General features: G+C 48.3%; 1 protein-coding gene across 39 annotated transcripts in view; it reads left to right on the top strand.

Moving 5' to 3' along the window:
- The window catches only part of PLCH1 (phospholipase C eta 1), a 208,936-nt gene that overhangs the window by 167,197 nt on the left and 20,508 nt on the right, over nucleotides 1-21,231 (top strand). For 21 of the 39 annotated variants that reach the window (XM_070239183.1, XM_070239178.1, XM_070239187.1 and 18 more), the window contains 3 exons: nucleotides 12,472-12,633; nucleotides 17,847-17,918; nucleotides 20,648-20,742. In XM_070239183.1, the coding sequence (XP_070095284.1) occupies nucleotides 12,472-12,633; nucleotides 17,847-17,918; nucleotides 20,648-20,742 (329 nt within the window). The remainder of the gene's footprint in view (nucleotides 1-12,471; nucleotides 12,634-17,846; nucleotides 17,919-20,647; nucleotides 20,743-21,231) is intronic. The other 18 variants (XM_023621163.2, XM_070239200.1, XM_070239179.1 and 15 more) reach the window with 1 other exon arrangement.

Below are 21,231 nucleotides of genomic sequence, written 5' to 3'. Positions count from 1 at the left end.
CTGCTGTTGCTGAGGAGCCTGCTGCTCACTCGCTTGTCTCCCTTGCTGGGCTTCTGTCCTTCCTTCCCGTTCCAGTCGTTCTGTGATTTCACTGTTAGGTGACTAGGAATGTTGACTTCCTGTCAGAGAGCTCAAGTTTTCTTTTGTTCTGGAAAATTCTCAGCCCTTTTTTCCTTTGAATATGTTTCTGTGCAGTTCCTTTAGTCATCTTTTTCTGGAAGTCCCATGAGATTTGTGTTGGGATCTCTCAGTCTATTGTCTGTCACTTAATTCTTCTTTAATATTCTCTTTATCTCTGTGCTCAGTTCTGGTACCATTTATGTGTTTATTTTTCAGTTCGTTAGTTGCCCCTTTGACTGTGTCTGGTCTAGAGTTTATCGCAGCTGTTCTTTTAATTTCAGTGACGGTACAGAGTTTGTTATTGGCTCTTTTTCATAGACACCGGTTCTTCTTTTATTTTTGGCTTCTTAGTTTCTTGTTCTTTTTATGGGGCTATTTCTTCATATTTTGGGTGTGTGAACACGCTTATTTTACAGTGAAGCAGTGAATCCCTTTCCACATGTTGATGTTTTGGGCTGTGTCAGCATCGGTTGCCTTGTAGGTTAGAGTTTGGGGTTGAAGGCTCAGTTTTGAGTGCAGCAATCTTCCTTCTGTTCTCTCTCAGTATCCACCCTTCTTGTCTAGTGGCTTTGGGCTTGCTTTCACCGAGCCCTGCGCCTCCCCGCAGCCCTCCTGTGCCTCAGGTTCCTACAGACCTTTGTTGGTGGCTTGGGGCCCTCTGGCCCAGGAGGTGCTGAAGATGCCCCCATCCAGCCAGCAAGCAAACCCACAATTCTGTTGTCATCTTACTCCTGCCTCTTTTGATGTTAGATTGTATATTTCCATAGAGTAGTTCTTTTTAAATGTTTCCTGCAATAAGCAGGGACCCGTTCCAGCTTTCTCTAGTACGTTGGTTCCCTGCTGTGAGACCAGCTCTTGTCTCCACAGCACATGGGGCACCTTTAGTATTATTAAACTGTGAGGTATAAGCTCTTGGCCACTCTGCCTGCTGTGAATGTGGAGCTTGGCTGCATTTATGTTGGCAGTGATCTTCTTTATTTTTATTATTATTATGTTTTTGCTGAGGAAGATTAGCCCTGGGCTAACACCTGTGCCAGTCTTCCTCTGTTTTATATGTGGGATGCTCCCACAGCCATGGCTGATGTAGATCCATGCCCGGGATGCGAACTCGCAAACCCAGGCTGCCGAAGTGGAGCATGCCTAACTTAACCACCAGGCCACGGGGCCAGCCCCTTGTTTATTTTGTTTTTGACCAAGACTGCAAGTTTTCTCTTTTTATTTCTTCTACCATTGGAGCAGTGAGGACTTCAAAGCGTGTGTGGATACCGCCCTATGTGTGACCCATGTGTGTGCATGGAGGCACATGCCCAGACTCACATTCATCACAGAGTACTTTTTCTTAAAGTAAATAAAGCGTGGTTGCTCTAGTAAGATTTAAAAATGTGCGCTTAAGCTTGAGAGGAACAGACCTTCTGCTGCTTTCCTGACGCTGTACTATTATTTTTTCCACCTTGGCTAAAGCGGCTTTCACACGCCTGACGTTTGTGGGGCCCTCACTAAGCACCAGCACCACACTGAGGACTTAACGCACAGGATTTCATCCCTTTCCCATAACAGTGGCAACAGGGCAGAAACTCTCATTTGCAGCTGTTTACAGATGTGGGAAATGGTTGTGAAAGAGGAAGTGATTGATGTCATGGTTAATTCAGGTGAGGAGTGCACGCCGCCCACCCTCACTCTCGGGGGTGGTGGTGTGTGACCCACATGTGTGCCTTTCAGGGAGTTCGTCTAGCTGGAGAGACACATGTACCACAATGGAGGAAGCAACGAGTAACAAACTGAATGACTGGTGTGTGTGTGGGGTTGACCTGGTGGAAGGTGAATTCAGAGGATGAGCCAAGGCCGGGCTGGAGCCCCAGAGCAGGTCAGATGAAATGCTGTGTGCAGTCGCCAAATGCACAGGCTCAGGCCAGAGCCCAGGTTCAGAGCCCGCTGGTACCTGTATGACCTTGAGGAGCTCACCGACCTCTCTGTGCCTCAGTTTCTTTCTTTTTTAAAAAAATTATTTTACTGAAGTCGTATTGGCTTATAACACTGTGTAATTTCAGGTGCACATTATATCAGTTTCTGTGTAGACTGCATCGTGTTCACCACTGATAGTCTAGTTTTTATCTGTTGCCATACATATGTGCCCCTTCACCCCTTGTGCCCTCCCCCCACCCCCTTCCCCTCTGGGAACCACCGATCTGTTCTCTTTGTCCATGTGTTTGTTTATCTTCCACATATGAGTGAAATCATATGGTGTTTGTCCCTCTCTGTCTGGCTTATTTCCCTTAACATAATACCCTCCAGGTCCATCCATGTTGTTGTGAATGGGGCGATTTTATCTTTTTTATGACTGAGTAGTATTCCATTGTATATGTATACACCACATCTTCTTTATCTAGTTATCAGTTGATGGGTACTTGGGTTGCTTCCATGTCTTGGCTATTGTGAATAATGCTGCAGTGAATGTAGGGCTGCGTAAGTCTCTTTGAATTGTTGATTTTAAGTTCTTTGGATAAGTACAGAGTAGTGGAATAGCTGGGTCGTATGGTATTTTGATTTTTGATTTTTGGAGGAATCTCTGTACTGTTTTCTGTAGTGGCTTCCCAGTTTGCATTCCCACCAGCAGTGTATGAGGGTTCTCTTCTCTCCACATCCTTTCCAACATTTGTTGTTTATAGCCATTCTGACAGGTGTAAGGTGATATCTCATTGTAGTTTTGATTTTCATTTCCTTGATGATTAGTGATGTTGAACATCTCTTCATGTACCTGTTGGCCATCTGTATATCTTCTTTGGAAAAATATCTCTTCATATCCTCTGCCCCTTTTTGGATCAGGTAGTTTGCTTTTTTTTTGTTGAGTTGTATAAGTTCTTTATCTATTTTCGAAATTAATCTCTTGTCAGATATATGATTTGCAGATATTTTCTCCCAGTTGATGGGTTGTGTTTTCACTTTGTTCATGGTTTACTTTGCCTTTCAGAAAATTTTTAGTCTTATGTAGTCCCATTTGCTTGTTTTTTCTTTTGTTTCTCTTGCCTGAGTAGACCGTGGTATTTGAAAAGATAGTGCTAAGACTGATGTCAGAGGGTACTGCCTATATTTTCTTCTGAGAGTTTTAGAGTTTCAGATCTTACATTCAACTCTTTAATCCATTTTGAGTTAATTTTTGTGTATGTTGTAAGATAATGGTCTGCTTTCGTTCTTTTGAATGTGGCTGTCCAGTTTTCCCAACACTATTTATTGAAGAGACTTTCCTTTCTCCATTGTATGTTCTTGTCTCCCTTGTCGAAAATTAGCTGTCTGTAGATGTGTGGGTGTATTTCTGGGCTCTCTATTCTGTTCCATTGATCTATGTATCTGTTTTTGTGCCAGTACCATACTGTTTGATTACTGTAGCTTTGTAGTATATTTTGAAATCAGGGATTGTGATACCTCTAGTTTTTTTCTTTTTTTTCTCAGTGTTGCGTCAGCTGTTAGGGGTCTGTTGTCATTCCTTGTAAATTTTAGGATCCTTTTTCTATTTCTGATTTCTTTGTTCTATGTCATGGGGATTATAATTGGGATTGCATAGGATCTGTAGATTGCTTTAGGTAATAGGGACATTTTAACTATGTTTATTCATATAGTCTGTAAGCATGGAATTTCTTTCCATTTCTTTATGGCTTCTTCAATGACTCTTAATAATGTCTTATAGTTTTCAGTGTATAGTTCTTTCATCTGCTTGGTTAAATTTATTCCTAGATATTTTATTCTTTTTGTTGCTATTGTAAATGGGATTGTATTCTTGATTTTTATTTCTGCTAGTTCGCTATTCTTGTATAGAAATGCAATGACTTTTTTCTTTTTCTGAGGAAGATTCATCCTGAGCTAACATCTGTTGCCAGTCTTCCTCTCTTTTTGTATGTGAGCTACCGCTACAGCATGGCCACTGACAGATGAGTGGTATAGGTCATGCTTGGGAACCAAACCTGGGCCAGCAAAGCACAGTGTACTGAATTTAACCACTAAGCTACCAGGACTGGCCCACTACTCATTTTTGTAAGTTGACTTTGTATCCTGCAACTTTGCTGTAGTTGTTGATTATTTCTATAGTTTTCTGGTGGATTCTTTAGGGTTTTCTATGTATAGAATCACATCCACAAGTAGTGAGAGTTTCACTTCTTCCTTCCCAATTTGGATACTTTTTATGTCTCTTTCTTGCCTAATTGTTCTGGCCCAAACCTCCAGGACTAGGGTAAATAAGAGTGGTGAGAGTAGGCACCCTTGTCTTGTTCCTGTTCTCAGAGGGACAGATTTCAGTTTTTCCCCATTAAGTATAATGTTGGCTGTGGGTTTATCATATAAGGCCTTTATTATGCTGAGGATCTTTCCTTCTATATCCATTTTATTGAGAGTTTTTTTTTTTTAATCACATATGGATGTTGGGTCTTGCCAAATTCTTTCTCTGCCTCTATTGAGATGATCATGTGACTTTTATTCCTTATTTTGTTAATTTGGTGTATCACATTGATTGATTTGTGGATGTTGAACCATCCCTGTGTCCCTGGTATAAATCACACTAGATCATGGAATATGATCCTTTTAATGTATTGCTGTATTCAATTTGCTAATATTTTGTTTAGGATTTTTGCATCTGTGTTCATCAGTGATATTGGCCTGTACTGCTATGAATTTCCCTCTTAGGACCACTTTCCCTCTATGAGTTGATATGGTGTGTTTTCATTTTCATTTGTTTCCAGGTATTTTTTTATTTCTCTTTGGAGTTCTTCATTGATCCATTGGTTGCTCAGTAGCATTTTGTTTAGTTTCCACATATTTGTGACTTTCCCAGCTTTTTTCTTGTAGTTGCTTTCTAGTTTCATAGCAATATGGTTGGAAAAGGTGCTTGATATGATTTCAGTCTTCTTAAATTTATTGAGCCTTGCCTTGTTTTCCAAAATACAGTCTATCTTTGAGAATGTTCCATGTGCACTGGAGAAGAATTTGTTTTCTGCTGTTTTTGGATGGAAGGGTTTATTTATATTAAGTCCATCTGGGCTAGTGTTTCGTTTAAGGCCACTCTTTCCTTATTGACTTTCTGTCCAGAGGATCTATCCACTGATGTAAGTGGGGTGTTGAGATCTCCTTCCATTATTGTGTTGCTGTCAATTTCTCCCTTTAGGTCTGTTAGTAGTTGCTTTATGTCCTCTGGTGCTCCTGTGTCAGGTGCATATATATGCGTACGTGTTATGTCCTTGGTGGAATGTCCCTTTTTCATTATATACAGCCCCTCTTCTCTCATTGTCTTTTTTATCTAGAAGTCTGCTTTGTCTGATACAGTTGTGGGAAAACCTGCTTTCTTCTGCTTGCCATTTGCTTGGAGTATCATCTTCCATCCCTTCACTCTGAGCCTATGTTTGTCTTAAGAGCTGTGTTTCCTGGAGGCAGTATGTTGTTCGGTTTTGTTTTTTAATCCATCCAGCCGCTCTGTGTCTTTTGATTGGAGAATTCAATCCATTTACATTTAGAGTGATTATTGATATATGAGGGCTTAATACTAACCATTTTATCTCTTGGTTTCTGGTTATTCTGTATTTCCATTGTTTCTCTTCTCTTGTATTTCTGACGGCCATTTTAGTTTGGTGGTTTTCTGTGATGGTTATCTCAGTTTTCTCTTTATTTATGAATTGTGGCTCTGCTCTGACTTTTTGTTTAGTGGTTACCATGAGGTTTGTATAAGAGATCTCATAGATGAGATAGTCTGTTTTCTGATAGCCTCTTATCTCCGTTAGCCTAAGCAGGTTCCCTCCGTTTCCTCTTCTCCTTCTGAGTTATTGTTGTCTCAAATTACTCAGTGTTGTATTGTGAGTTTGTGACTAAGTTGAAGTGTTTATAGTTATTTTTGATGCTTTCCTTCCCTTCATCTTTTAAGTTAGAATTAAATGTTTGCTAACCTGTTCTGGTAGAGAGCTGCAATTCTCTGATTTTGTCTGTTTATCTCCTTGCTCAAAGCTTTGTAAACCTTTGCTTTTTTGTTTCAGGTATGAGGGCATCCTTGGTCATCTCTTGTAAGGAAAGTCTAGTGGTGATGAACTCCCTCAGCTTTTGTTTATCTGGGAAAGTTTTTATTTCTCCATTGTATCTGAAGGATAATTTCACTGGATAGTATATTCTTGGTTGAAAATTTTTGTCTTTCAGAATTTTGAATATATGACTCCATTCTCTCCTAGCCCATAAGGCTTCTGCTGAGAAATCTGCTGAAAGTTTATGTAAGTTATTTTCTTCTGCCTTGCTGCCCTTAATATTTTTCTTTGTCATTGGTTTTTACCAGTTTTACTATTATATGCCTTGGGGAAGGTCTTTTTGCACTGATGTAGTTAGGAGTTCTGTTGGCTTCATGTACTTGTAAGTCCAGTTTCTTCCCCAAGTTTGGGAAGTTCTCTTCCGAAAAAGCTCTCTCGTCTTTTCTCCCTTTCTTCTCCCTCTGGAATACATATAATCATTATATTGTTTTTCCTAATTGAGTTGGATATTTCTTGAAGAACTTCCTCAGTTTTTAAAAAAATCTTCATTCTCTCTTCTCCATCTGAAGCATTTCTGTATTTCTATTCTCTAAATCACTAATTCTGTCCTCCATAACATCACCTCTATTTTTTAAGGATTCTAGATTATTTTTCATGTCATTAATTATCTTCTTCCTTTCCAGAATTTGTTTGGTTTATTGTTTTTAGATTTCAATCTCTCTGCTTGTTAATTTTATTCCTGAGCTCATTGAACTTTTTGTGTTGTCTTTATGACAACTATTTTGAATTCTGTCATTTAGATTGTCATCTTCTGTGACTTCAGGACTGGTTTCTGGAGACCTGTCATTTTCCTTCTGCTCTGAAGTGTTACTGTAGTTCTTCTGCTCCTTGATGCATTGATCCTCTGTTGGCGCATTTGTGGTAGTATCAGGTTGCAGATACCACCTGCCACTGCTGTGGGGGCCAGGTGCTATGTTCCTGATTCTGCCCCATCTGCTTGTGGCTGTGCTGGTTCTGCTGTGCATTTGCATGGGCTGGCTGCAGTTGCTCAGCAGGTCGTGTTCATGCAGGCAGGGCCTCTCTTCTTGGTGGATGGGCTGCCTTTGCATGGGTGGGGCTGCTGGCCTCACAGGCAAGTCTGGTTGGGCTGCCGTGCTTGGCAGGTAGGGTGCCTTCATGCAGGCTGAGCTGCCACCCTTTGATGAGGAGCGTTTGCCCAGGTGGGGCTGCCACGGTAGTTGGTGCTTCTGCAGGTCAGGCTGCACCTCTCAATGTGTTCATGTGCAGGCTGAGGTGTCCCCACCTCCACTCATAGAAGTGCCGGCCACTATGTGAGGATCCAACCACCTGCATTGCTGCCACCAGGGAGGGGGAGGGGTGCACTCACCTTGTTCCCCTACCTCCCGGGATCCAGTCCACCCGCTGTCAGCTGCATGGCTGGTGGGTCTCTCAGACATCCTGTTGTGCTGTGTGGGATTCCTCTTGGTTAATGGATGTCTGTTTAGTTGTAACTTAGAGGGGAGAGACAAAAGGAACAGCTCACTCTGCCATGATGCTGGCATCACTCCTCCACAGTGCTGTGCCTCGGTTTCTTTATCCTCATCTTCTAAATGGACATTAAAATAATGCTTCAGAATGTGGCTGCAGCTTCTCTGCCTGACTCCACCTTCGTAAGTCACATTACCTTCCTGGGATGGAGCTGTCCCTGTTAGCTCTGCACTGTGGGGAACATGTCCTCTCCTGGCTGAAATGGATGCCTGACCTCAAGGAGGGCAGGTGTGCAGTCCTGGGGTGCCCTTGACCTTGCACAAGCACATGGTGTGATAGGCCATCATATCTTGAGCATCCCGAAGCCCAAAAATCTCTCTCCTGATCTCCCTGAGGACCAATTAAAGGCACTCTTGCTATTTTAAGACACCTTGAGACAGAAAGGATCACGATCCTAAATTCTGTCTGATTTTTACTGACAGCAACTGAGTCAACAGTCTCTGTGATGTGGGAATAAGCGATTTGTCCCCATTGGAGCACAAGTCCCTCTTGTCCTCTCTGCCATGATTGCATAAATTTGACTTTTCATGTACTAAAGCACAAAATCATTATTTAACTTAAAAAAAGGAGGAAGATTATCATGAGGGCTCAGTAAGTTCAAACCCTGTGAAGAACAGTGCCTGGCATGTGGTTTGTGCTCAGCAATCATCAGACACCATCGGGAACAAGGACCTACTCGGTTGTCATAACAGGGGTCCTGAGCAGTGGTGTTTTCAGGGGGCTGTCAGAGTAGGCAGGACGGGGAGGGACGTATGGACCTGAGCCTGAGGGCAGCTGCCCTGCAGCACGACACCCTCAGGTCAGGGCTCTGGGAGCTCTGGGCCTCATGCGGGAAGCTGACCTGTCCATTGTTCCTCCTGACTCTGGACTCCAGCCTAGAGGGAGAAGGACGTTGGGGCAGGTGATATGTTCCACTGTCTTGTTTTCATTTTGTTAAAGCAAATTCCTCAACCTGGGCTGTACACAGGGATGACAGGAGAGCTTTCAGAACTTCCAGTGCCCAGGTCCCGGCCCAGAGATTCCCGTGTTCCTGGTCCAGGGTGTGGCCTGGGGCTTCCAGCATGTGCAGAGGTGGGGCCTCTGTGCGAGAGGGCCCCTCCCTCGAGGGCAGCCCTCCAGCCCTGCTGCGCTCTCTCCTGCTGCTGCCCAGCCTACGCTGGGGGCTGTGGCTCGGGAAGCCCTCTGCCTTGCTTCCCTGGGATCCTTTTATTTCAGGCTGGAGACCAAACAAGAGTGTGTTTGTGTTTATTTACCCGTGGTGGGTGCTCCTGGATCCCATTTACCTCTCAGAAACGGAACTGGCCACCCTGAGGGTGTGTCTGGTGGGGACTCTCCCCACGTTGAAGGGTTGCCCCCCTCCCCTACACCCCTGCTGTGGCATCCTCTCTCCCACTGGCTCAGGACAAAGGAGCATGATGCTCCGTGTCCAATTGTGGTCACTGCTGCAGCTGCACATGGATGGCAGGCTGCGAGCTCCAGTGTCTGTCTAGGTTCCTTCTTTGCTGTGTGGTTCCAGAACTCAGCGATAACGTATTAGTGAAACCTTAGCCACACGTTTATTTGTCCCTGGTGGCTAATTTTCTCATGCTGTAAATCACAGAGAAGAGAAAGACCCACCAGCAGAAATTTCATTCCTCCAGCAACTCCCAGTGTTCAGTGGATGTGAAGTGAATAATTATAGCTTTGTATTAAGCATTTGTTATTTCACCAGCACCCACCATCTGGCTCCATATTTTTGTCTGTGCTTTGCTGATGGGGTGTCTGGACGTGGTGGCTACAGTTCATCACGGTCTCTGGCTTGTCCCGTGGCCTGAGCCAGGAAGGAGCTGATGGTCATGTGGCATGTGGCATGTGCCCTGGGTGCTGCCATCTCTGTTTGTCAGTCTCTGGGTCGCTTGATCAAATGCATTGGGCGTTTGAGACCTGGAGCTCTTTTCTTGGAGTCCCTGCTGACCTGTGAAACCTGCTGTTTCCTGCAGAGGGATTGTGGCTGTGTATTTCCCAGCCGTCGTATAGGAGTAATGGGTGTTTAAAATATGCACCTGCTCTGATTCATTGGTCTCCAGAGGTTCTCCTTTACTGTGACAGCCTCAAGGGGCTGGCTGCAGCATTGCGTGCAGACACAGACCTGGAGCTCTGGGCTGGAAGCCTTGGGTTCAAGTCCTGGGTCAGCCGCTTCTTTGGCATGCATGTCTGGACAGTCTTCCTGCCTATGTGTTACTATGAGTAAAATCTGGAGAGTCATAGTGCTGCCTTGAAGGGCGTTGGGCGGCTCAGGTGCAGCGTCACTGGAAGGCACTCTGCGGACTCAGCACGGGGGAGGCTTGGCTGCCTCTCCTGCACACACGCAAACGCACACATGTGCACATGCCCACACCTGTGCTCTTTTCTCCACGTGTTCCCATGTTAACAGTCTCTCCGTGCTCTGGCTCACGTGGGAATGCTGTCACTCGACCCTTTGCTGGATGGTCAGTGCATATTCGTGGTGGTGGGTTGATTTGTGGCCACAGAAGACATGTCCAAGTCCTGCCCTAGCACCCATGACCATGACCTTATTTGGAAAAAGAACCTTTGCAGATGTAATTAATAATTAAGTTAAGGGTCTCAAGATGAGCTCATCCCGGAGTAGCCTGGTGGCCCTAAAAGTCCAGTAACAAGTGTCCTCGTGAGAGGAGGGTCAGACGGATGAAAGAGGGACACAGAAGGCAGCCATGGGAGGTCCTCTGCCGTGCGCCCCCTGGGTGCTGGGGGCTGCCAGAAACGGAAAGAAGCCAGGAAGGAGCTTTCCCAGGGCTTCAGCAGGAGCCCAGCCCTACCAATGCCTGGACTTGTGATCCTGCCTCCAGAACTTCAAGAGGACGAGTTTCTGCTGCTTTAAGAGGCAGGTCATGGTAGTTTGTGACAGCAGCGATGGGAGACTGACACATGTCTTCAAGGCTTGGCCCAGGTGTCATCTGCTCCTGGGAGTCTCTCCTGCACTCCAGGGCTGGGCAGGTGGCCCCCTGTACCCCGATGTCTGCTTGCTGCTGCTTGTGATTGTCCACTGACCTGTGTGTCTGCACTGTGACACCGAGGGTTCTGGGATGGTGGGTTGAGCCTCATTCATGTTTCTCACTGGACATGTGGCAGCTCAATGTGTGTGTGTTTTATGCAAGGCAAACTTTGCTCTCGCCCTCTCATCTTCGTTGAATCCACCCCGGCACATCGGCCTGGCTCTCAGCGCCTGTCAGGGGAGCTGGTGTGTCTGTCCTTTTCTCTGGGGCGCTGTCCCCTGTCTGCACATGCTGCAGGTTCAGACACTCCTCCACGTGGCAGCTTGGCAGCTCCACGCCTGCCCCCAGAGTCCTCCTCCAGCTTCACCCTCATCACTCTCCTCCTGTGCCTCTGCCCTCAGAAACTCAGCCTGTTCTGTGTCCACGGAACACACTTTACCAACGCGGAGCCTGCACTGGGTTGAGGATGACGGGAGGGCCCTGCCCTTGGTCGCTGGTGGGGTCTCACTCACCAGCTGTGCCAGTTGCCCTGCCTCTCCTTGAGGCCATTTCGGTCATTCGGGCAGGAAGGCCAGGCCGTGTTCCTTCTCAGAACCGTGGCTGAGCCGGCCATGCAGACGGAAGTGCTGCTTGGGGACACGCCTTTGTCAGCTTCAGGGGCTGTCTGCTCCTGAGGTCAAGGGCCAGCCCTCTTCCATCTCTGCATCTCCCTCAGGACCCCGGCCTTGTTCACCAGGCATTAACAATATTCCCGCGTGTGATGCTCACACAGGCAGTTCGGCCCCGTCCGCATCTCCCTTTGGGCGTTTACATTACTGGTTCTTACAAAATTTTGTGAAAGTGAATCCATTAACTAGAAAGCTGCCCCTTCTGTGGGGTTTAATAGGGTCAAGTCTGTCTCTTGTAACCGACTTGCCAGTGGAGACACGGCCTGAGGCTCTGTGTGAGGAATACGGGCTGTTCTTGTGGAGGAGCCCTCCTCCCCTTGCCTTCGGGGGTGGCCCTGGGCAGGTGGCTGGAGACTTTGCAGGAAGGTGTGGACGTGGGAGGTGAGAGGGTGGTTGAGCTGTGAGCAGAGCCAGCCTTTGGGTTCACGCCGAACAAGGTGGCTAAGAGGCTGTGCTGAGCAGACTTAGGAAACCTGTGTCCCTCCATCCCCTAGAAATTGCCTGCGTCGTCATCTAGATATGGGCACACTTTTGTCCTCAGATACTTTGTCTGAAGTTAGCTGTGACCTTAAGTGATGTGATGACGCGTCATCACTGGTTCTTTCTACTTAGGCAGTGAGCTCAGAGGAAGGACGTGGGTTTTCTCTTAGGATAGTCCTCAGCTCCAGAGGTTTCCATAGCATTCTTCTCCCCTCAGTGAAGGAAGTGGTTGGTTTTAAATGGTGTCTTTTGCTCAGATCTGCCCATTTGGACAGAGAAAACCTGGCCCCAGACGCTCTGGCCGCCCCCCTTCCGTTGAAGTAGGGAGCAGGGTCCTGGGAACAGTGTCGGGGCCTTGCCGGAGTCCTGCTTGGTGACTTGCTGACTTCGAGACCTTGAGCAGCGCAGTCTCTCTGAGCGAAAGATTCTCCATCTCTGAGATGGAAATGGTACTGAGACCTCATAGGGTCTCGAGGGCAGATGCAGCACCGCGATCCCTGACTGTGGAACTGGGGTGTGTGCAGGAAGGAGCAAAACGGCACAGTGAGCTTACGTTCTTGCAGGTGACTGAGAGGGAATTGAACCATAGAAGCGATGTTGGCCTGAATAAGGGTGTTCTGATGGGCTCTCTGTCTGTAAGGAAAATTATTTCCATTGCTTGATTCTTTGCAGAATAACGGAACTACTGAGCATCAGGTGGAATCGTTCATCAGGAAAAAACTGGAGTCGCTGTTAAAAGAATCTCAAATTCGAGACAAAGAAGATCCTGACAGTTTCACGGTGCGGGCTCTGCTGAAGGCCACGCATGAAGGCCTGAACGCACACCTGACACAGGTACCAGCCTCGTGCCCGGGAAAGGGGGCGCCTCCTGCTTCCCAGCATTTACTGTCTACGCAGGGCTCCTCCAGTTCTTCCATTTCTGCCCTCAAGTCGCTTGAGACATGAAAACATCCTATCGCAAAAGGATGTGAGAAAGAGCTGACAGTTGGATGGGCGGGTGAAAATGACAGACAGCCAGGGCCCCAGATGCCCCCTCCCCCTGCCAGGCGCGCTCAAGTGAGCTGGAGGCTGGAGCCACCAGCACTTTGCCCACCTCTCTCTCCGCATTTGGCCCGCCTCCACCACTGGGGTCCGCCCCCATGCCACAGATCAGTCCCAGAGCCCCAGGGTCAGCCTCCACGCCTCGGAGCCTCATGTCCTGAGCAGGGCTGCCCTCTGTCTGCTCCTCTTCTTCTTGGTGGCCATATCCTGGGCTGGCCGGTGTTGGCTTCCAGCTCTACTAGCCCCGCGTGCCCCGTCTGGTCTGCACCCTGCCATAGGCCTAGTGCCCTGAAATGTAGATCTGACCCTGTCACTCTGCTGCTCAGCACCTTCAGGGCTTCCCGTTGTGCTTGGGATAAATTACAGGCTCTGTAACCAGGCTTTTGGGGACCTCAGTGAGTTATATCCTTGCCTCTCCACTCTCAGATTCCCTATTTCCCTCGCACTGCCTCCCGTTGTTCCACTGGCCCTAACTGTGCACGTGCTTGATCTCACATTCGGTTCTCTTGCCCAGAGCACTCCCAGCCTACCTTTCTTCTGGGTAACTCCTGCTTAGTCTTCTAAATTCCAGCTTCAATGCAGTGTCCTAAATGAGTCCTACCTTGACTCCTGGCTTAGGTTAACTGTCCCCTCTCTGTTGTCCATGGCAGCTTGTTGTAGCTTCTCTTTTCTGGAGGTTTGTTTGTTTGTTTTTGCTGAGGAAGATGTGCCTGTGCCAACACCTGTATCAGTTTTTCTCTATTTTGTATGTGGGTCGACACCACAGCGTGGCTGATGAGTGGTATAGGTCTGAGCCCTGGATCTGAACCCCGGCTGTTGAAGTAGATTGTGCCTAACTGAACCACTAGGCCATAGGCTGCCCTGGACTTTTTTAAAAACAAGCTTGCACTTATTTGCTCAATGTCTATCTTCCCAGCTTTCCTATGAATTCCGTGAAGACGGGAGCCGCGTCCCTCTCGATGACCATTGCTGTTCTGGCTTGCACGGTGCTTGGGACTCAGTGAGACCTTCATAAACCATCATCAAATGAACGGGCGCATTGGGCTCTGGCTGAGGTTTCTGCTCAGCTTTCTGATGAAAATATTATAGCTGGGCCAGGAAAAGGGAGAGCCAGTTAACTGATGGTCTCGTTGGAGGGCCCTGGGGCATCTGTTCTTGCCCAGAGGAGATCCGTGCACCCCTGGCTCAGCTCATGGCAGCCTTTCCTGCCACTGTCTCTGATCTTGGGCTGAGGGATCCCCAGGCGGAGGGAAGACCCTACGGGGGAGACTACCCAGTGGTGGGGCTTGCTCTCTGGACCCCGCAGAAGTCCAACTGTTCAGCCACTCACTGTTCCTCAGGTCTGTTGAGTTTCAAATAGAAAACCCAATTCCAAGTGGCTTAAATAATGGAGAAGAGCGTTGCACTGGGTCAGTGGCAGGTTCACATGCAGAGCGGCCTCCAGGGTGACCTGGTCCAGAGGTGCAGCAGGGCCTCAGAGGCCTGTCTTTCTGCCCTGCCCCCACATGCCAGGGTCCTCCATGTTGTCTGGCCCTTCCCTGGTGGCTGTAGGGCGACTGCCAACAGGTCATGAGCTGCTGTGTCCTTGTGCAGATCCAGAGAGGGTGGAGCACGGGCTCCCCATCCAGCACTCCAGCTTGTGCTGAGCCCTGGTAGACGGTGTAGCTACTGTGCCCCCCAAGCTGGTCACGCGTCCTTCCTGGAGTAGCAGTCAGGCAAAGTCCAGGGTTTTGCTGCTGATGCCAGCGAGAACTCAGCCCTGGACCTGGTGCCTAAGCCAGGCCTCTGAAACTGCACGTGAGAGGAGAAGAGGGCATGAGGGCACCCAGCGTGTCCACCCCCCCCCCCCGCCCCGTTCATCCTGCAGTTCTGAGTTTTTTTAAAAGTTTCAGTAAATAGCAATAAGCACCCAACCCCTGCCAATTTGTTTCACCCATGCGAATGTCTGTGACTTCACCCGTGGTTAGTCCAGCTTCCTTTCTGCTGCTAGTCCTTGGTGAGCTCTCCAGTCTGGGCCAGTCACCTCCCCTTATGTCCTGTGGAGTCTTTGCTCCGTCCTGGATCATCCAGTTGCAGGTGCCACAGCAGGTCTGGGAGAGTCTTGAAGAAATGCAGGAGGCACATCTTGCTTTCGCTGTTCGTGGACGAGATCCTAGCAGTCGTCCCCATCAGGGGGAGACCGGGGCCGCAAGAGCTCAGAGATGTGTGAGGCAGACTCATCGCTTTTCTTACTTGTTACTTTCCCTTAAGTCTGGGCGGTGGCATGGATGCATTAGCCCTGCTGTGGTATTGGTTTGTAAAGGGTGGTTCTGGTTCAACAGGCGAGTGAAGACCGTCTGTGTCAGATGTGTGTGGGCGCTTCTGTCTGGGGCTGAGAGCTCAGGGTGGCTTGTAGCTCCGCTGCCTCCTCTCCGGGCCATGGCTCGGTGCTCTGGCACCCTGTGCTGCTGTCCGTCCTTTCCCTGGAGAGCCTGCAGAGAGTGAGGGTGAGGCTCCCATCCCTTGGGCCCGAAGAGCATAGCAGACCCTGAAGGATGCTGCCTTCCAGGAGGTTCGAGTCTGCTCCTTCCTTTGCATCCCGGTGGCAGCTGTCTGGATGCCATAACTGTTCCCTGACTGGACATTTCCAGCCCCCACTGTCCTGCCCTCTCTAGTCCCCCATCTGTACGACCCACTGCCACAGTGGTATTCCAGAAATGTGCATCTGACCATGTCATTCTCCTGTTTTAAACCATTCAAAGGCGCATCATAACTTGGGGGATAGAGTTCAAATTCCAGGATATAGCCCAAAAGATCCTTTTGCCATGTTACAGCCCCAGCTCCGACTCGTCCGCCCATGTGCAGGTGTGCAGCACGTGCACTCCACAGTCTTTGTTTCCTGGAAGGCACCTGGTCCTCAGCTCTGGCTTTGTGTCGGCTCCTTGTTGCGGCTTGCTTCTTCTGCCTCCTCACTCATGTAGATAACATCCACCAGCTTCCAGCTCCAGCTTTCATATCACATCCCCTTGGCAGGCGTCCTTGACCCTCAAGTCTGGGTCGGTGGTGTTTCTGGGCCATCCCGCAGGGCCCGGAGCCTCCCCGTCATGCCCTTCTTCAGTGTCTTCTGATCACTGGCTCTGCCCTTAGACTGCAGCCCAGCGTGGACAGTCTGCTCTCGCTGTCACCCTTGTATTCGTGCCAAGTTCCCAGCACCTCGTCTGACCCGTGACTTCAGTGAGGGATGTGGTACTGAAAGGGGTCCGGAGCCGGAGGGATCAGGGAGGGGAGAGAGCCAGAGTGGAGGCAGCTACACAGGGCCCCTGTGTTGTCACCAGCTGGCTGGGCAGCCCTGGGCGTGCCGTCTCACTTCACTCTGCTTCAGCCTTTTCTGTCTGTGAGGTCGGGGTTTCATCATCCTTACATCCGGGGTGGCCGTGTGTGTTAAGTGAGAGTATATGTTGCATGTCACCCTCAGGACAGAGCAGGTGCACACTGAGGAGGATGACCCTCCACCTCACTGCCTGGGGCAGCCCTGCCTTACTGTCCCAGCGTGGTTACTCACCCCACTCTTAAAAAGGCCCTGTTTTAGACAATAGGTGACGTGATCTCCTTACCACCTGATGGGCTATCAGAAGTAGAAAGGAACTCAGAAGTCAGTTGGCCTGTTCTTCCCTCGTTTCACAGAAGAGAAAACTGAGGTCCAGAGAAGGGGCTTCTGGAGGACGTCAGCTCCTTGGAGGCAGCACTGGGTCTCCTGGCCTGGGGAGCAGTCTACTTCTGTGGCCACATCTGGTGACTTAATTCCAGGGACTTTGAACAATTCACGATTGGCTTTAATAAATCTTCAGAGGCCATCAATACACGTAAACCAGTCAACTACATTCCCCTGTGACTCCTACCCCAACCCTGCCAGCATTTTCTGAGCTCCCTCCTTCCCAGCTCCTTCTCAGTTCCCACTCCCCACCCGAATTGCATCTTTTTTTTTTTGGGAGGAATATCGTTGCTGAGCTAACATCTGTGCCCATCTTCCTCTATTCTCTATGTGGGATGCTGCCACGCGTGGCCTGACGAGCATGGTGTAGGTCTGTGCCGAGGATCTGAACCTGTGAACCCCAGGCCACCAAAGCGGAGTGCACAAACTTAACCACTGCACCACCAGGCTGGCCCCCTGAATGGCATTGTTGATGAGCCTCCATGCATATGTGGAGACGCCCTCCCTGACTTTGGATTCCATGTGGTTTTGCTTGCCTGTGTCGACTCCATTTGTTGCTTCTCTCTGTCTGTTGGGAGCTCCTGAGAGGGCAGGCGCCATGCTCTCCCTACACCAGGTCGTGCAGGGACCACCTGACATGCGCATCAGGATGACAGTGGAATGAGGGTCTGAACCCTGGTGGCCTTTCTGTCCCCGAGTGAGACACAGGCTTGCACAGGGAGCGCTCCAACCTGGAAAACTAACCCAGTGAGGGCAATTCAGAGGCTGTAACCCCTCCTCCCAGGGCTGCAACAGAGGGGGTGATACCAGGAAACAGAGGGCTTTGCTGTGGTTTACTTAAATAAGCAAACACAACGACTTAGTACCTCATAGATGGGTTTGGGTTTTGTCTATTTTGAATGTTTTAAAATCCCAAACAGCAGATTCAGTGAATGTGGGGACTTGCCTTATTCCGCACAGCTGGCGCTGAAGGATGCCCATCTTCCACATTTACATCTCCTTTGACCTAAGACGGTTTGTCCCAACTCAGGCTCTCAAGGATTCATCCTGTGGGGTGGGCGCTGCCCCCAGGCCTGGAACCCGCCCTGGGGAGCCGTGGTGGGTGCTGTGTCCAGGCGGTTGCCCAGGCCTCTCCACGCCAGTGTCCTCTTTCAACCAACTCAGCTGCCTTGAGGGGGCGGGTGGAGCAGGAGGAGGTGAGGGGGACCGCCTGCTTTCCACCGAGAGGCAGAGGGAGGGTCCCGCCGTTCCACCAGATCTAAGGGAGACTCAAGAGCAGAGGATAAAAACACTCACATTTACTTTGTTTACGCAGCACCCAGATGTGAAGGAAAGTGGGAAGAAATCGCACGGACGATCCCTCATGACCAACTTTGGGAAATACAAGGTAGGAGCTGGGGTGATGAGTGTGCGCAATTCAGTTAATGCAGCGACCTGGGGGAACAGGAGAAGATCATCGTGACCCTGGGATAAGGGAAGATTTCCAGACAGGATGCCAGAAAAGGAAAAGCTTGATCATTAAGCTACTTTAACAGTTGAGAACTTCTGTTCATCAAACATGTCAGTAAAAGCACACCCAACAAAGGACTTAATTCTGAATTCATAAAGAATTCCTACAAATCACTAAAAATCACAAGCATCCTGATTTTTTAAAAAATGGGCAACTTAATGACACTTCATAAAAGAAGGTCTCCAGATGGCCAACTCGGAAAAGCCGCTTGCCTTCTCTATCATCTGGGAAGTGCCAGTCAAAATGGCAACAAGGGCCCACATCTGCCTGCCACGGTTGCAACCACAAGGAGACTGACAGCAGCAGGCACTGAAGACGGGAGCTGGGGCCTGCATGGCTAAAGGGAACGCGTGTGAGCAGCTGCTTTGGCGCCTGCTCCACAGGATCCGCTGAGGCTGCACCGGGTGTTGCCTTACCAGCCGCATGGTTAGGTGTGTGTCATGGGACCAAGACAACAGTATTCATGGTGGCATCATTTGTAATAGGACAAGCAGGAAACAGTTCAAACTGTGGTGTATCCACATAAGGGACTATATTAATCACCAATGAGAATGACAAAATTACAGCTACGTGCAACAAAACAATCTTTGTAACATGCCATTGAGCAGGAGAAGTCGGGCCCAAGAGAATACACTCAGTTTTATTCCATTTATATGAAGCTCAAAACAGGCAAAAAGAATCTCTGGTGTAGAAGTTAGGGTAGAGTTGCCTGAGGGGAGAAGAGATGACTGATGGGAGAATCAGGTTCCCGTTTCCTTACCTGGGGGTTTCACTGCCGGAAGGTCCCCATGAGCAGTGAGGGTGGTGTGCTTCTGTACACGTGTGTCACTAGACTTCACTAACAAGATAAAACGTGTCATTAAGACATCAGTTACTGGATGGTGGACTCTACGCCTGAGGTTTCTGTAAGGCCTTTTCTTGTGCTTTAAGGAATATTGTACCTGGAATTTCCTACCCCATCAATAGGATAATTTATTAAAAGGCTGGACAAAATAGTCATTATAATAAAAAACTGAAGAGAATCAAAACGTTCACCCATAAAGACTGCTTAGGTAAACCGAGGTTCATTCATGTTACAGACAGTCATGCAGCCTTTAAAAGATGACCATGCTGCTGAGTTCAACACACGCACACAGGGAAAGTAAGATGAAAATCGGTGATGTGGTTTGTCACCATGACAAGAGGTGCCAAACTATGCAAAGAAAATAGTCGTCATTTCTCCAAATATTATCTGTCGTTGGTGATTCATTACTTATTTCTACTTTTTGCATTTTACATTTAAAAATGAACTTTAAAAAGCTAGATTTATTATTGTAATACTTCAAATTACTAACTATATGTGGAATTAGAGAATGTTTCATTTCTTGATTACAAACTACTCGTTAAATTAAAATTATTTTCTAGAGTAAGTATTTTGGGGAGTACTTTAGCTACTAGAGAATTAGAATTTATTATGCCTCAACTCATAAGAATGAATGCCCACAGGACTACTTATAGGTTATTTTAATAATATTTCATAACAAAAACACAGTAGGAAGCTGGAGAGGGCAGCCGACCTGCCAGCTGTGAGAGGCCGGCTGGAAATGACATCAGTCATCGGATGCTTGGGTCCCCACTGTGAGCACCGAGGTTCTCGAGGCACAGATTATGCCTGAGAAGGTTCCAGACTAAATTGATGCCTCGCTGTCAGTGCAGTAGGGTTGAGTGTGTTTATGCCAACGGTGTAGCTTGTTTTTCTCCGTTGAGGGTGAGAGACTGGAAGGCAGTGTGTGGCCGTGGTGATGTGGGAGGGCCCTTCCCTCTCTGAGCCCCTTGCCTCCATGTCCAGGAGACCATCTACAGCTCTTCTTCCCTGTTTGTGGAAGCTGTACTTTTGGTGGCAAGGTTTCCTGCCGTTACTGGGGTCCCTTTCCATGATTTGTATTGTTGAGGTACATGTTGCTGAATATTGGGGTTGTCTCCAGTGTGGCGGGGATGAAACCATGTCATCCTGGAAAGTTTTATGTTAACAGCCAGTCTGTCCTGAAGACCCCACATTACTCTCAGCCTTTCAACCTGAATCCCCTGGGTAGTGGGTTTCATTCTGCTGCTAGAAAGTAAAATGGGTTAAAGCTCGACAGAGCAGTTGACGCAGATGGTTATTAGAGTGCATTCTGATCAAAAGCAGGGACGGTAGTTATTCGTTAGACAAAAAGTACTGCTTGTCTTTCTTATCAATTCTGCCTTTCGTAATTCAGTAGGAACACAAGCTTCCTATATAAGAGGATTTTTAACCCTTATAATCATTTAAATAGATGTTACAACTATGATCCTCATGGAGACCCTTGATACCTGACTAGTGAGGTCTTTCTAGGACCTGTGTGTCGTGTGGCTTAGAAGCCAGTTTTAGAGTGTGAGAATCAGTTTTGCCTTTGTATTTTAGTGTAATCACGGCCGTAACATGCTTTTTGTCAGTGGTGACACAGGCTGCAATATGTGGTCCATTCTGTTCCTCTAAGTTACCATCCTTGTGCGTGTGTGTGTGTTTTAAAACCAATCCCTTGTCTGTGTGTGGTAGATGTCCCTGATGCAGTGACTTTGTTGTTAAGTTTCTGTGATTTTTCCAGCAGAAAACCACAAAATCACGGTCTAAATCTTACGGTACTGATGACGAGGAGGACGCACAGCAGCCTCCTAGCAAGGAGCCCAGCCCGCTTTCCAGGTGAGGAGCTGAATCCCTGGGCCCTGCCCCTCAGCTTGGCTGTCTTGGTTGTGTGTGTCTAGAGAATTGGATCGCAGGGGGAGTGCTCAGTGCAAGGGATGTGCGAAGGTCGCCTGGAACAAGATGAGAATGCATGGGGCCTGGCGCCAAGCCAGCTCTCTGTAAATGCTGGCCATGTCTTCCGAGAAGAGGGGGCACGAGCTCATCCAGGCTCCCCTGAGACTAGAGGAGAGGATGGAGGATAAGCTGGTGAGGAGCCAGGTGTCTGGAGTTTCCAGATGCAAATTCCTGTTCCTCCAGCTCTAACGGGGACAAGTTAGGCTCCTCGTTTCTTTCTGTTTTTTGGAATCAGTGTAAGGAGTTAAACCACTCAGGCTGATAAGCCACACCCTAGTCAACTAAGCACTCAGAATACTAGCTGCTGTCTTCTGTGTTATTGGCGACAGAACTTGGGATGAGTGAAGTGACCATATTTCAGAGGCCATACTG

The sequence above is a fragment of the Equus caballus genome, chromosome 16 (genome assembly GCF_041296265.1).
Source record: "Equus caballus isolate H_3958 breed thoroughbred chromosome 16, TB-T2T, whole genome shotgun sequence".
Taxonomy (NCBI): domain Eukaryota; kingdom Metazoa; phylum Chordata; class Mammalia; order Perissodactyla; family Equidae; genus Equus; species Equus caballus.
The sequence above is the reverse complement of the archived record's forward strand: the minus strand, read 5'-3'. Positions and strand labels throughout refer to the sequence as shown.